This window comes from Saccoglossus kowalevskii, chromosome 16, assembly GCF_978046115.1.
Source record: "Saccoglossus kowalevskii chromosome 16, keSacKowa6.1, whole genome shotgun sequence".
NCBI classification, from domain to species: domain Eukaryota; kingdom Metazoa; phylum Hemichordata; class Enteropneusta; family Harrimaniidae; genus Saccoglossus; species Saccoglossus kowalevskii.
The window spans coordinates 8,776,102-8,793,651 of record NC_140656.1 but is presented as its reverse complement, the minus strand read 5'-3'; the positions used below and the strand labels follow the sequence as shown (position 1 = coordinate 8,793,651).

At 36.8% G+C, this 17,550-nt stretch overlaps 1 protein-coding gene and 1 long non-coding RNA gene across 2 annotated transcripts in view; one reads left to right on the top strand and one right to left on the bottom strand.

Annotated features, from left to right (window-relative positions):
* LOC100373618 (clustered mitochondria protein homolog) overlaps nt 1–17,550 on the bottom strand; it is a 58,061-nt gene extending 40,511 nt beyond the window's left edge. Inside the window, exons 1-2 of the mRNA XM_085491731.1 lie at nt 17,263–17,550; nt 2,952–3,112 (exon numbers count right to left, since the gene is read on the bottom strand). Of these exons, the coding sequence (XP_085347857.1) occupies nt 2,952–3,112; nt 17,263–17,395 (294 nt within the window). The 5' untranslated portion in view covers nt 17,396–17,550. The remainder of the gene's footprint in view (nt 1–2,951; nt 3,113–17,262) is intronic.
* Nucleotides 9,947–10,935, top strand: LOC146733639 (uncharacterized). Its single transcript, XR_014926665.1, has 2 exons — nt 9,947–10,057; nt 10,677–10,935. It is a non-coding gene; the product is annotated as an uncharacterized LOC146733639 (long non-coding RNA).

Here is a 17,550-nt window from a genome sequence, read left to right as displayed (position 1 = left end):
TGTGTAAGCCGCTGTGGATACGACTTTGTGTAAGCCGCTGTGGATACGACTTTGTGCAAGGCACTGTGAATACGACTTTGTGCAAGGCACTGTGAATACGACTTTGTGTAAGCCGCTGTGGATACGACTTTGTGTAAGCCGCTGTGGATACGACTTTGTGCAAGGCACTGTGGATACGACTTTGTGCAAGGCACTGTGAATACGACTTTGTGCAAGGCACTGTGAATACGACTTTGTGCAAGGCACTGTGAATACGACTTTGTGCAAGGCACTGTGAATACGACTTTGTGCAAGGCACTGTGAATACGACTTTGTGTAAGCCGCTGTGGATACGACTTTGTGCAAGGCACTGTGGATACGACTTTGTGCAAGGCACTGTGGATACGACTTTGTGCAAGCCGCTGTGGATACGACTTTGTGCAAGCCGCTGTGGATACGACTTTGTGCAAGCCGCTGTGGATACGACTTTGTTCAAGCCACTGTGGATACGACTATGTGTAAGCCGCTGTGGATACGACTTTGTGCAAGCCGCTGTGGATACGACTTTGTTCAAGCCACTGTGGATACGACTATGTGTAAGCCGCTGTGGATACGACTTTGCGCAAGCCGCTGTGGATACGACTTTGTGCAAGGCACTGTGGATACGACTTTGTGCAAGGCACTGTGAATACGACTTTGTGCAAGGCACTGTGAATACGACTTTGTGCAAGGCACTGTGAATACGACTTTGTGCAAGGCACTGTGAATACGACTTTGTGCAAGGCACTGTGAATACGACTTTGTGTAAGCCGCTGTGGATACGACTTTGTGTAAGCCGCTGTGGATACGACTTTGTGCAAGGCACTGTGGATACGACTTTGTGCAAGGCACTGTGGATACGACTTTGTGCAAGGCACTGTGGATATGACTTTATGCAAACCGCTGTGGATACGACTTTGTGCAAGCCGCTGTGGATACGACTTCATGCAAACCGCTGTGGATACGACTTTGTGCAAGCCGCTGTGGATACGACTTTGTTCAAGCCGCTGTGGATACGACTTTGTGCAAGCCGCTGTGGATACGACTTTGTGCAAGCCGCTGTGGATACGACTTTGTGCAAGCCGCTGTGGATACGACTTTGTGCAAGCCGCTGTGGATACGACTTTGTTCAAGCCACTGTGGATACGACTATGTGTAAGCCGCTGTGGATACGACTTTGTGCAAGCCGCTGTGGATACGACTTTGTGCAAGCCGCTGTGGATACGACTTTGTGCAAGCCGCTGTGGATACGACTTTGTGCAAGCCGCTGTGGATACGACTTTGTGCAAGCCGCTGTGGATACGACTTTGTGCAAGCCGCTGTGGATACGACTTTGTGCAAGCCGCTGTGGATACGACTTTGTGCAAGCCGCTGTGGATACGACTTTGTGCAAGCCGCTGTGGATACGACTTTGTGCAAGCCGCTGTGGATACGACTTTGTGCAAGCCGCTGTGGATACGACTTTGTGCAAGCCGCTGTGGATACGACTTTGTGCAAGCCGCTGTGGATACGACTTTGTGCAAACCGCTGTGGATACGACTTTGTGCAAGCCGCTGTGGATACGACTTTGTTCAAGCCACTGTGGATACGACTATGTGTAAGCCGCTGTGGATACGACTATGTGTAAGCCGCTGTGGATACGACTTTGCGCAAGCCGCTGTGGATACGACTTTGTGCAAGCCGCTGTGGATACAACTTTGTGCAAGCCGCTGTGGATACGACTTTGTGCAAACCGCTGTGGATACGACTTTGTGCAAACCGCTGTGGATACGACTTTGTGCAAACCGCTGTGGATACGACTTTGTGCAAACCGCTGTGGATACGACTTTGTGCAAACCGCTGTGGATACGACTTTGTGCACGCCGCTGTGGATACGACTTTGTGCACGCCGCTGTGGATACGACTTTGTGCACGCCGCTGTGGATACGACTTTGTGCAAGCCGCTGTGGATACGACTTTGTGCAAGCCGCTGTGGATACGACTTTGTGCACGCCGCTGTGGATACGACTTTGTGCACGCCGCTGTGGATACGACTTTGTGCACGCCGCTGTGCATACGACTTTGTGCAAGCCGCTGTGGATACGACTTCGTGCAAGCAGTTGTGGATACGACTTCGTGCAAGCCGTTGTGGATACGACTTTGTGCAAACCGCTGTGGATACGACTTTGTGCAAGCCACTGTGGATACGACTTTGTGCAAACCGCTGTGGATACGACTTTGTGCAAACCGCTGTGGATACGACTTTGTGCAAGGCACTGTGGATACGACTTCGTGCAAGCCACTGTGAATACGACTTCGTGCAAGCCACTGTGGATACGACTTCGTGCAAGCTGCTATGGATACGACTTCGTGTAAGCCGCTGTGGATACGACTTTGTGCAAGCCGCTGTGGATATGACTTCGTGCAAGTCGCTGTGGATTCGACTTTGTGCAAGGCACTGTGGATACGGCTTTGTGCAAGGCACTGTGGATACGACTTTGTGCAAGCCACTGTGAATACGACTTTGTGCAAGGCACTGTGGATACGACTTTGTGCAAGCCACTGTGAATACGACTTTGTGCAAGCCACTGTGAATACGACTTTGTGCAAACCGCTGTGGATACGACTTTGTGTAAGCCGCTGTGGATACGACTTCGTGCAAGCCGCTGTGGATACAACTTTGCGTAAGCCGCTGTGGATATCACTTCATGTAAGCCGCTGTGGATACGACTTCGTGTAAGCCGCTGTGGATACGACTTCGTGTAAGCCGTTGTGGATACGACTTCGTGCAAGCCGCTGTGGATACGACTTTGTGGAAGCTGCTATGGATACGACTTGGTACAGTCAGATGGACACACGAACGGATGGACATACGAACGGATGGACACTGATAACTATCACAGAAAACATCGCTCACTGTTAATAACATTCAGTGATTAACACAAATGAATTACCTGCAACTCAAAAGGATCACATCCCGGTGCTATCACCTTGACAACGTAAAACTTTTCATTGATGAGAAATGGACTATCTGAATCTTTCTTGTCTTCAGTTTTCTCCTCATTTTCAATCTTATCAGCTTGATCAGAAGAAGAGGAAGGCGTATCACTACCACCTAAGAAAATGAATCACAGAAATAATGATTGTGAGAGAAGCAATACAGATAACTAGTGTATATAAAAGAGAATAGGAAAGAAATCTAAGTTTGAAAATAATGAACTTTTGGTCGTTGATATGGGTGATGCCAAAAAAACATTGTTTTACATCTTTGTGCTTCTACCTGCTATCATTTTATTTGATTTTATTAGAGACTTGCTTCTACTTGAGCATACACATATGGTAATTGCATCAGTGAGTCTAATATACCTGTAAATGCAGTAATTATTCACTGGGTTTTAATTTCGCTATTTTCGCTTTTAAGGTAAAATTCGCTACCATTCTGCTCAGTGGAAGGAATTTGCTCACATCTTTAAAGTGCGTGTGAAATGCCCACCTACACGTTTCCTATTTTAGATCTGTGCCCCACTGAAATATGCAGTTACTGATTTTTTTTGCTGAAAAAATATAAACATAAAAATTAACAATATTGATGAACCTATGAATGATTTTAGGCTGGAAAATAGCAGCCATTTTACAGGCACTTTAATGATGAAGGCTATTTCTGAAAAATTGGTTACAATAAACAATATTGTGAACTGAGACAAAACACTCGACATATTTAGAACCAAAAGATTGTCAATTTTTATTTTAAAATCAAAGAAAGCTTAGAAAGAACTCCCGTGTGCTGAGAGTATTGGAGACACATTAACAATTAATTCAAAATGGAAACGCAGAAAACCAATTATGAAAATAAGGTAACTAATATTAACAGATTTAAGTGTAAAACTAATAAGGTCTGCACAATGTACCAAGTTTCATTGAAATGTGATTAGAACCAAAAAATATTAATTATTATGCTAATTAGAGAATTAATATGAACAGATTTTAACCCAAAATTAATCAGGCTGTCTATTGTCCTAGAGCATTTATGTACCAAGTTTTATTCAAATGTGATGATCAATACTTGAGATATAGTATTAATTAATTATGTTAATTAAGTGATTAATAAGCATAAATATTTACCAAAAACTAATATGGTGTAGTCTTAGGTTCATTGAAATGTGATGGGTACTCTTTAAAAGTTTCATTGAAATCCAATGAGTGGTTTTTAGACATCAGTGCAACAGCCATAGAACAGCAAAAAATTAACTAATAATGCAAATTAGGTGATTAATATGCACAAATATTTACCCCAAAACTAATTAGATCTCTGCACAGTCCTCAAGTAACTATGTACCAAGTTTCATTGAAACGTGATCATTAATACCAGTACTCGAAATATCAAAAGCTGAAAATTAATTAATTATGCAAATTAGGTAATTAATATGTATTGATATTACCCTAAAAACTATCAGGTCTGTGCAGTGCCATCTATGTACCAAGTTTTATTGAAATGTTATGATTAGTACTTGAGATATCAGTGGAAAAGCCGAAAATTGATTAATCATTATGTAAATTAGGTAATTAATAATATTAACAGATTTTTACCCAAACTAATCAAATCTGCGCATTAGTTCAGAGCATCGATGTGCCAAGTTTCATTAAAATCCAATGAGTGGTTCTTCAAAAATCAGTGGAACAGTCATAGAACAGCTTAAAATCAGTTAATTATCATGCAAATTAGGTAATTAATATTCATAGATTTTTACCCAAATCTAATCAAATCTGCGTATTGGTTCAGAGCATCCATGTGCCAAGTTTCATCAAAATCCAATCAGTGGTTCTTCAAATATCAGTGGAACAGTCATGGAACAGCTTTAAATCAGTTAATTATCATTCAAATTAGGTAATTAATATTCATAGATTTTTACCCAAAACTAATCAAATCTGCGCACTAGTTCTGAGCATCCATGTGCCAAGTTTCATCAAAATCCAATCAGTGGTTCTTCAGATATTAGTGGAACAGTCTTGGAACAGCTAAAAAGAAGCTAATTATCATGCAAATTAGGTAATTAATATTCATAGATTTTTACCCAAACCTAATCAACTCTGCGCATTATCCCAGAACATCTATGTACCAAGTTTCACCAAAATTTGATTAGTGGTTCTTGAGATAACGGTGGAACAAAAAAAGTGACATACATACATACATACATACATACATACAGACATACATACATACAGACAGGGTAACTGCAAAGACTCCCTTTTGTGCTTCGCACACGGGAGTCAAAAAGCACACAAGGCAAAAGATGTTGAATACAACTAAATGTATAAAACTTAATTTTTACTAACTATTTAAGTAATAAAATTACATTTAATTAATAACGCAAAATTTGCAACAAATTTGCAACACCTGAAAAAACTGTTGAATACAGTCCTTTAATAATGTCAATGTACTCAGTAGTAACAATATACTAGTAGTGTACTTAAGTTTGTATCATATACCTATTTAGTAATAACAATTTAGACCATCAAGGCCACAGCTGTGCATCTATTATGAACAACTTAATGCATGGTATACACATGTTTGCATAACAATAATTTTTTTATTTGATTATGGTATATAAGATATGAATTATTTCATTAATAAGACTAATTAGTCTTTCCTTTGATCTTAACTGAAACGTTTTATACATTTTCAGTCAGAGGCGGGTGCTTCCCAATAAATTAATACATTGTGTATACCCAGCCATTTAAAAGAAATCTATCAGTATTCACAATCTTTAAATTACTTAGTTATCTTCTGACATCTCCTTTAATACCATTAAGAATACATTTAACAGCATGGGCTTAAAAAAGACATACCAAGAGTCATAGGTCAGATATAACAGAGTCAAAGGTCAGTCATATCAGGGTCACATAAAGACCTAATAAATATGATCAATCATGTGACAGCAATATTTTTCTGATAAAATGTTAAATCCTGCATTAAACTGAACGTACCGTAAATAAGATAAAATACGGAAAAATGAATGAACACAAATAATCAAGAATCGCCTTCACAAAATCAATCCACAGAAGTTTTTTCATAGTTTGTCAAAATATCATTAAAACAAGAAACCAATGGGAATTGTAACTAAGAAATTATAGAAATTTTCACCAAAATTTTGGTTAAATCATCAAATTTTGTAGAAAAATGTATGTCACTTTTAGAACACCATAATTTTTTTCTCCAAAATTTAAGTACAACATATTTCTACATTGTTCTAAAATTTCTTTTGTTAATTTTTGACCAAATACAAAATTTTATGTTCCCTTTGGCTTTTAGACTAATTTTTTGGAAAAATGAAAAAATGAAAAAATTACATGTATGTGGGTTCAATTTTGTGAATGATAAACAAAAGTCGACTTTGACATTCATAAGGGAACATATCTCAGAAGTAACCACAGGGACTGTGAATATTCATTGGAGGAATGATTATTAACAATGCAAACAAGCAAACCAATGTTTGTTTTCACACTGATAACTAATAATCCTCACAACAGGAAAGAAAGTAATTTTCTCATAACAGACCACAAAATTAAATTCATAATCTACAATGTAGCTTACTGCATGACTAGTAAAATACTGTAAAATACTTTATTTTAGCAGGAAATAATCTTTGCTGGAAAGACTTTGAGTGTTTTGCATGAAGTTTATTTTCACTGATTTTTGATGTGTTAAATGTAAAATATAGAAAAAAGGTATATTCGCTGGAATTTATTTTTACTAAATCGTCCCTTCAGCAAAAACAGCGAAAATAAAATATATTACAGTATTGTGTTATTTTATTTTATAACTTATTTTTATTCAGACGTTCTTAATATTTTTAGGATGTAATTAGTAAACCTAGATAATTTCAAAGTACAGTAAACTTGCGTTTCAGACTTGGATTTATTTTTAAATCTAATCACCAATGTTTAATGTTCTTGAAACAGGAGGTCTGCGTTAAGTTTCCAGGTCACTGAACCAAACCATGTACGGAATGCCGCTACTGCACATGCCAACAAAATAAAGCAAACTTATGTAATATCTTGGCAATCACAGAAAAGACAAATATCTTAATCTGTCCTATTATGTGCAACTCCAAACAAAATTAAATCTACAGTACTTAAGAATTAATCAGAATTAACATTCAAACTGAAAACTGAACCATATCATGGTTTAGTTAACCCCCCCCCCCCAATTATGCAAATGCATAATCTTTGACATATTCGTCGTATATAGTATTACTAATTTGATGATTAAAAACATTCATTCAAATTTTTCGTAAACACTATCTGTTAACATTAACAGCCATTCATTTTGAAACGTTTGGGGAAATTATCCTAAACACTTTTACAAACTTTCGGTGTACTTTATTACACCAATTTTCAAAAAATCAGCGGAATTAGAAAAAAATATTGAATCTCTGCTATAATGCAAGATTAATTTTTAACTGAAATCTATTTACAGGGATATAATAGTGGAATTATGTCAATAGATTAGCCAAGATAATTGTAATCGATCTTTTAAATATAACTGCTCTAAACACTGTAAAACATGTTGAAAAAACGGCATGCAATTTTAGCGAATTGCGGTAAAATGACGTAATAGCAAAATGTTGATTTAGCGAATCTCTCGTCATTGTTGATTTCTTTGTTTGGCGGCCATTCTGAATTTATAATAAAGTCATTAGCGACATCTTGTATTAGCAAATCAGTTCTCTCGCTAAATTTGCAAAAAAGTATTACATGTATTACAGTACTCTTCCCTTCATTTTGTTTTGTCGATCTAGATTTTTATTTTACCATGATATTCCTGGAAACAAATCATTTTGCTTCCCTCTATCAGATGCACGTTTTTTTAATAAATAAATTCAAAAGCAAAGGCACTAACAAACAGCCTGAGACAATCGCAAACTCATTTGCACCAGTGTTTCAGGAAATATAAATTTGTTTTAAAGTTGTCTTGTCAGCAAAATTTTGTTTGAAAGACAATGTTTGAAGTACTGTGTCATGGTCAATATAGGTCTCTGGCGACGTATACAACATTGTTAACACAGAAATTAAAAGCAATGAACCCAAATAAAAAATGAGATAAATTTCATGAAAATTCAAGCCATAGTTATGCTGTTGGACGTGTGTCCCATGCAACGTCTACAATGCAATGCAACGTGTTCTGTTTACACACACGTTGCATGACAACTTAACAAATTAAACACCACTTGGTAACATCCTAGTAACTTGGCCTGCTATACACAAAAGTAGAACAGCAAACACGTTACTGACAACCAGGTAAATACGAAAAGCTCTGTTCAGTGAACTTTGTTGAAAAGTAAGCTAAGAAGTTGAAAAAGGTCTAAATCACCAACATACCAGAATGTACATACTCAAAATGCATTTTTTTAAAGAAACTTGGGACATTTCATTTTGATATTAAAATCTTATAGAGGCATTTTGAACTTGATTCCCGTGCATAGGGGACATACAAGTTTTGAACAGTGAATCTCAGACAATGAACCCACTGCTTGTGATACATGTATATATGCTAATTATTCAAAAAACTAAGTGTAATAACCTCATATAGTAAATAAATGTGTCATGACACTGGTTATTGAACCACAAATCACAAAGTGGTCTATACATGTAGGTGAATAAATTACAGGGCCACGGATAATTAAGTTTATGTTTAATCCATTGAATTTGCTAAAAGTTCCTGCCAAATCTACATTGAGGGGGGGTGCGCAAATGAGTTAAAAATTATTTATTTCTATGTAAATTAGGTCATTCCATCGATATTGCATATTTTTAACTTCCTTCTATGTAGTGAATGACTAGTTGTTTTGGGGAAATATATTCTGAAAATTAACTAAGATGTCACTTTTCACATCTGTAGTTCAAACAACAACATAAAAAGTACAACTCAATGGGGAGGGGGGTAATCTTAAAATCCCTACTCAGTACCGTAAAATCTGTATTGGAAGCCGCATTCCTAATAGAAGTCAAACCCATACTTTTTGAACAATTGAGAACCAAAAATTCACCATTTCTCCTATGTGTAGATGCTCTAATTAAAGCCACATCCCCTCTGTTGCATTGTACCATTTTAATAGAAGCCGCAGTTTCTAATACAGATTTTACAGTAATACTTTTTTTACGTCATCACCAGAAACACCAATGTTGTTTATGGTAGTTTTGCCCACACTAAAGTGTTACCAAGACGATGATAAATAACATACGCATGACATTATGTCAGATAAGTAACATATGCAATGACTGTTGAATTTTCACTCTGAGAACATTCCTTAATAGGCGGCAGTCGTCGTGCAGCGTCCTGTTCGATATGGGACTCATAGGGAAGTGTACAACGTGTGTAAAATACATTGTTTATTTACATGAAATTCAAACACACGCTGCGCTGCGACCACCGCACTTTAAGCTCTCATGGGACTTAATTGAGATTATTATGGGATGTATTTAATGCTATGAAAATGTAGGTAATATTTAAGGACTATCCGTGCACACTTGTGTTCTGAAATTTTTCAGAACCGATGCAAATTCAGAATTATTGAACACTAAAGTGTTGGCACAATCAGTGTTCTCCCCACATAGAACAAAGCATGGCGGCACCGCCATGCTTGGCGACCCGGCCGCCACGCTTGGGCTCGGACCGCCATGCTTACAACTTCACCGCCATGCTAATAGGATGCTTTGTTTACGTCCATTTGACCCGCTCACACGTAGCACTGCATAAATTATCACCGTCTACGCCACGGCGGTTTGAACTTGCCGGGACGAATTAAACAGTCCCATTGTTAAACACGTGTGAAGTACAGACGCTGTCAATGGGGAACAAATTGTCACTCAAGTTGCAAACACCGAGATGCTATATGACAAAACATGTAAAGGAAAAAAAGGTGATGCCGCCCGGCTAAAACATACAATCACCGCTAGCACAGCACAGAAACGGAAGCGTGTAGAAACACAGAAACGGCGTGAGGCTGGTTTTGATGAGTCGTGGAAAAAGACATTTCCCTGGTTAAGGTCAATTGTTCAGGTAAGATTTCGTAATTTTAGAAATAAAATGCCAGTGTGTGCATGTTTTGCCGATCGTAAGAACACCGAACATGGTAGGCCTACACCGATTTCAATCAACATCTTAGACACGAGGCTGGTATAGACACGACATGAAAAAAAAACATCACTCGTTACTGTCAACTTTTTTTAGATTATTTATGGATATCTTCATAGATTAATGGGTACGCGTATGTTATAATTTGTCCAAGCAAAAAAAAAATCGAATTTTGTAATCTTCCGGTCACATGTTGACCTGTGTAGGTATTTCCAAGATGGCGGCCTGTCAACGTCTTGCGAACGACAGCTGCTATCATCACGCGCTATGATCGATGGAATCCCGATTTGTATACATAATTCTATTGTTACGTTTTCATTTTAATTGAATAGTGACCTCATGTTTTTTTTCCTCCAAATTCCCCCGAGTCTCCTTGTCGTTGACCTGACAAAACCAACATGTAAACAACATGTTTTGCAGACGAAATGCTATCCATACGGCACTGGGTTCCCGATCGTGGCACAATTCAATCGTTATGTTTACATTTATTTGAACCTCAATCCTCATTTTTTTTTTTTTATTATTTATCATTTTTTCCCACTAGGAATGTTGTGCAGTTAATGCTCAAAGCACAACATGATTGCAAAGAGTGGATCTTCTTTATGGAACAAAGTCCCGTGCAAGTCTATGACGATCGAGTTTAACTACAGTAAGGCAGCCAATGTTTGGAGCACAACAAAGTCAGAAGGATTAGTTTAGACTAAGTTTTATGGAACAGTTCACATTAAATGACGATCTTGTCAAATTATGGTATATTATGTAAAGTATTATGTAATTTAAATAAAGTCTCTCATACATTTTAATACTGTCTTGTATGTTTGTTTTTGTGAGAGTGAATCCTGAAAAATATGCAAATTAGTATGCATATTAGCATGCAAATTAGACCGCCATGCTTGCCTCTGAGCCTGGGGAGAACACTGCTTGTGTTCTGAAATTTTTCAGAACCGATGCAAATTCAGAATTATTGAACACTAAAGTGTTGGCACAATTAAATGGAAGGTCAAGATGATCGTTAACAAATACCGACCATCAAATAATTGTCCCAAGACCACCATAAAACTCTAGAGGTGACATAAATAACATGTAAATAAATTGGGAATGGAATACCTAGAGTTCAACTCTATGAGTTAGACTTGCTTGTAGTCTGTTGCGATTCTGATGAAAAATTCTTGAAAAATAAATATAAATTGCGTAACGAGGGGTGGACGCGAAAGTCATGTGACCACGAAATCCCAATAGACTTGTCATCAGTGTAAGCGCCTTCACATTATATACAAACAACAGAATTTGCATATTCGTTATTCGGTGGGTGGAGCAGCCAAGCCATGGATCATAACAATAAACCGGACATCGCATGTTACTATGTTATTGACGATAACAAAATTGAGTAAAACAACCATCGTTTCTCGAAGAACACAAGAAATTATATGTATTGTGTGCAGTCATGATATGTTAATTAGCCTGTCTTCTGATTGGTTGAAACATATTAGAGATGTAAATCATTACAAGCCCGAATCTGGCCGGTAATGTGAGGGCGCTTACTCTGATGGCAAGTCTGTTAGGATTTGCAGTCACGTGACTTTCGCGTTCACCCCTGGTTTACGCAATTTATATTTATTTTTCATGATTTTTTCTTCGGAATCGCAACAGACTACAAGCAAGTCTACTCTATGATTGTCAAATTTTTCCACTCAAAATTGGGAAGATTTCTTCACATTTTCTGTAATTTTCACTGATCAAACATTTTTAAAACTTTGCAGTTTTTTTATTTTATGTTTTCTTTCACCAAAATAGCTAAATTTTTTGCATATTATTTTGTCTGCTAGCATCAAATTTTTTTTAAAAAATACCAAATATTTTTCTGAATGTTTGCCTGTGGAAGTATTAAACTAAATAATATATAATTTTCTAATTAGGAGTTTAAATCTTTGAGTGCTAATATCAACTTTTATCACAGTTCACAATAACTCTTTTTCAGTGTAACTACCTAGCACTATTCAAATATTACACTGAAAAGGAGCTATTGTTTGAAATGCCTTATTATATTGAATAATTACCAAGCACTACAATTACCTACCATTTTTTTATTTATAATACCGGTATTAACAGTTCCAGCAGATTTCTCAATTCTGTTGTTTGTATATAAGCTAACATTGCTGCATGAGATTATACCATTTAAGCAATTTAAGTGCTTTGCAGACGAATATCAATTCATGCACAAATAAACTGAGCCCCAGATACGAGTCAGACACCACGCTGCATTCAGATTTATAAAAACCTCATTCAAATCACTATAACCGGCTATAACCCCAGATGAACTCGGGGGTCACATGTGAATTGTTCTAAAAGCAGAAATTTTAATGTATATCCAGTAGTTACATAGCATTTCATTGTCAGTGAAACAGTGGAAATCAATGATATCTATTTTCAGACAGATTAATTTCCAATTTAGATTATTCTATTTCCATATACAAGTATGTTATATAAATCACTTTTATTTCTTGTTCTGTATTTGTTCAAATCACAAACAAAACATTTTGGAGTCTATGAATAATTTTGCTGTGCCATGCTATGCACTGAATGTAGCCATGCTGGCAATAGATGTAACTATTCACTAGGAATGTATTCTCTTATTGTCTCCATAATTTATTAAGCATTTGTAGTTATATATATATATATATATATATACACACTATAGTTAACTATACTAATGCAAGACAAAATTTACAAACGCAGACAAGCCTGAAATTTTCACGCTGCATCTTTTTATGGCTGAACTGAAAACCAACCACTTAGGAAAAGATCATGCTTCCAGTTGCATGCTGTACCTATTCAAACTAGAATTGCAATCCACGTGATATAAATACATTTCAGTCACAATATACTGCCAACATGCATAGCAGCATGGTGTCGATAATAATTAGAAAGTGAAGTTTTCAAAAAAGTTGTGATAAAATAAAAAGTTCCCTTCTGGTATCCACCTTATTTTTTTTTCAATTTGCAGAAACGTGTTTATTTTTCGGACTAAAACAAAATGACTTTAATGAAGTATATTTAATACCATCAGAATTCTGAAATGATCCTCCCTCACGGCACACCATCTGTGACACTATAAGCAGGGCCTAACCACTAGCATGTTCAGGCCTGCATGCAGGCAAACAAATGTTTCCACTGTCAATGAATACCCTTTCCTAATGGGGCACAGAATACACATACATGATACAACAGTCCCACAGACACACAATAAATACACAAGATAGGGAATATGCACAAATATTTAATATTGCATCTCAATTACCGTATTTACTTTGATATGAGTAGAATCAATCTCTTGTAAAAATGTATATATAAAATAAAAAATGCCTTTGTTGTAAACTAAATCATTAAAATGAGACTTATTTTCACCATAGCAACATCTCTATAATTTAAATAAGTGCATGCTCTACTAATATCTAGCAAATACGGTACACAGTAAAACAGATTTGAACTGAACCTGGAATTTTTTTACTCCTTAGACAGAATGGTATAAAAAAAAAAAACGCAGCTGCTCTGGGCAAGTGTCCTGGTTTCAGTGTTCTAGGATTTGCTTACAGAAGCATAATAACATTATGAACAGTGAATTAAAGTTGTATACCATGTATGATTTTTAATACACCTATCAAATATTTCAGAATGCACTAATTTAATAACAGGACTACTGTATTAACAGTGCATGCACTTAAATGTGTGTATGGTCAAACAAATTCATATTTTAATAACCCAGTATGAATGCAATTTCTGGTGTATGCATGCTCCTATTGGAAATGCGCTTGTAATAGAGCAATTACGGTATAGGGCAGGCGACACTACAAATATGAGCAAAGATTATTGGGGATTTAGAGGAAAGTATGAAAGATGCATTTCCCTTACTTTTTTTTGAATACTGTTGAGTTAGATAAATAATTTACTAAAAAATCGTATATAAAAATAAATAAATATGTAACCAATTATCTAGTACACAAAACAAGATTTACTTTTACTTCCAAATTCACCACTTTTAATTACCGCCAAAAATATACAATCTTAAAACTAGTACATTTAGTAATAAGATCCGAGATAGTACAGGTACGAACTAGCACACAATCCCTCAGGTTCTCTGCACACGTGGACACAAAACAAGGTCAGCCCAAAGAACAAAAGATGACAATGGTTTGGCAAAATGCCCGAGTAATTGTAACCCTGACTGAAAACTATGGTGCATTTTTTGAAACAGTCACTTTGAAACACAACTGGAAAATAAACTGAAGATTTCTACATGGTACCATCAATTAGTGAAGATGTAATTATATATGCGCATACATTTTATTGTCACAGTACAAAGATTATTTTATCATCAATTTTGGATAATCAGTATGAAAAGTAAAACAAATTGCAGCATTATGTAGTTATCCATGACGAGCAGCATTCCCTTGAAGCCAGGGGCACTACTCAAGACTAGGGACAACCCTAATCAATTTACCAATTACGCCTACACAGTCCAGGCATGAAAGAGTGCACAGCGCCTTGCAAATCAGAATTTGTTTACTGGTGGATCATCACATGGATTATGCATGTCGTTTCTAGAGAACCTAGACTGTTTGAACAAGGCGGGTGTCAATCCAACAAAAGTCTCGTCCACAGACATTGTCTGTTGTAAAGAACAAAAATATACAACCATCTGAAACAGATCTATGAGAAAGCATTTGATTACACGTAACAACCGGCGTCCCTGGATGTATGTATGTGTTTATCCACTAATTACGACATGTGCCAGAGGACGGCAGCGTTGTACCGTCCAACAATGATTCCTATCAATGGATTCGCCCAGACAGAGCTAAAGTGCAACCTGGCTTTGAGATAAATGTTATTGATTAACGTACACAACAATACTCACAATAACATTTGTTAAAGTTTGACACCTGGCTGCCATAATCACTATGGTGAATTTATTTGCAACCTGATTCATTTGCATGTGAATAGACAAGAATGTACAGGTACGCATTAAATCTAATGCATTACAAATGGCTTTTACTCAAGATGGAGCCAGTTGGGAATATTTGTCAAAATTGTAGCGTTACCAGTGGTACTGTAGCGCATCTCTAATATGAGCCTCTGTAAAGCAAATATTACATTTATCATAGACTGTGTCATTCAAATAATATTTTACTAAAAGAACAGATAAGGCATATACAAGGTCAACATGTGATGTAACATTGATTTAAGGCAGACTAGATTTACAGACTAGATGGAAATTGAAAGTCGTAGTTCAAAGGTCAGTAGTAAGATTAGGGATGATTATTCAGGCAATATAGATGGCCATGGCCAATTTTTATTGATTCAATACATGTAAACCAGTAGATTAATATGTCGTTTTCAGGAAAAAATAGCTGTGTAAATGCATTTAGATCAAAGTAGAATCTGACCCCAATATACCTTCTGAATTTAACTTTGATAGGACTGAGCCTCATCATGGCCTGACCATGTCAATGATAACCCCATTCAAGGGCACACTGTCTTAGCTCAGCTCTTGAATAACGGGCAGATTTTCTGACTACATTCGGCCACAACCATAGTACAAGAGATAATCTCCGTTTAATTAGCAGGAGGAATCATAGTTACCAAGTTAGCCTCTGATAAAATGCTGCTGGTAAACCTAGCAAATAGAACAGATTTCCATGGTCTAACCAACTCAACTTGTACTCACATGTAGAACACTGAATTATCTTGAAGCATTGAGTACATATTATAATTAGATTAGTGGTACCCTTACAAATGATCTGACACGGCAATCAAAATACTGTGTACACGCACATGGCTACATTTAAAAATAGAATACATGTTATCAAGATTGTAACAGACACAGCCATGCAGTTTTGAAATCTAAGATTATCTAAGCTTTGCTTCATCTCACTGTATCTATGATTTATTTATACAAACCAAATCCAAAAACTGATTACTAGGGAGAACACGTGTAGCTAGCATTGAGTGCAATGGCAGTACATGTTTTTATGAGCATGCTGGATAAAAGGAGATGCCAAAAAAAAAAGATTCCGTTTTTACAACGATGGCTTGTGTGATAAGGAAATTATGCTGAAATGCATGGTAGAATGAGTTTACAACTTTTCAACTTTTCTGGCACTTCTAAAATACAAGTTTTATGTTTAAAATAAGAGGTACAGCACGTGTGGTTGTAAATTATGTCAACATCAATGAACAGGACACTGTGACCTTCATGCCTTTAAAAAAAAGAGGTAATAAAAAATACTCATGCCTCAAACTACACCAGGTTCACTATATTGGATATTTATACATCAATACATTGTTTGAACACAAATTGACGGTTGTACGATTTCAATTACAATTGTTAATCTCAGATCACGTGCGTGGAGATATCATTGTCACATGGTGGCAAGTGAACTTGGCCATAAACTGATTTGCATCGAACCCATTATACGATACATTTTGGAGAGGATTTTTTTTTTTTGGTCGTACATGGTGTAAATAATTATGAACAAATTGAATCATTCGGGTGTCATTGCCGAATTACACATATATTAATGATCGAGTAAGACGCGATTGCATGATTTGTGACCTTTAATTCAACCAGCGGTATGTAAATGTTGCCTACGCGTTCGATAGAAAAGGTCATTTGATTTTTTCAGAAGGGCAAAGATCGCCGTTTACAGAGTTCATGAAAACCGTTGTAACTAGATATGCAGACTGGAGTAACATAGCAGTAATCGGACGGTGAAAGCAGCTGAAGTCGCTGATATCATCAGTGATATTATTTACAAAAGCCGATTTGCCGGTTGTATGGAATTATTTTTCGGCTACGTGAAAAACTGGCACAGTCCCATGCAGTGTTATGCCGAACGATCACAAAAACCGAGATTTTCTGTTAGAAACAGTTCAAAGCAAAACACACTTATGAACACGTACCTATACAAATCTAATTTATATCACAATATATGGCAGTACCCTTCCAATTATTGTGTTTTTTTATTCGGGAAAAGGCTATTCATCATGCCGGTGTTTGCTACGTGCTCGCTCAGATGACTGAGGTCGCACTGGTGATTGACCTCACGGTTTCACGAAAAAATATTGACACTTACCGTCTGAGTTTGTACTTCCTATCCTATTTATCCCTTCTGGGGGTGTTCCCGGCTCATCTGATTTAATCTCAGTTTGGGAACTCTCTTCCGATCGCGAATTTTCCGTCTCAAAATCACCAGCCATCACTGTCATGTAAAGCTTAGCAAAGACGACTACACGTGTAAAGAATACATCCCTGACGCAAGAGGGCACCACGATCCATATATAGACATATTTTGCATATAACCAAATTAGGAAGTCTAACTTCCAAATTAGGCAAGAATGGCGTACACACCCCCATGCACAGC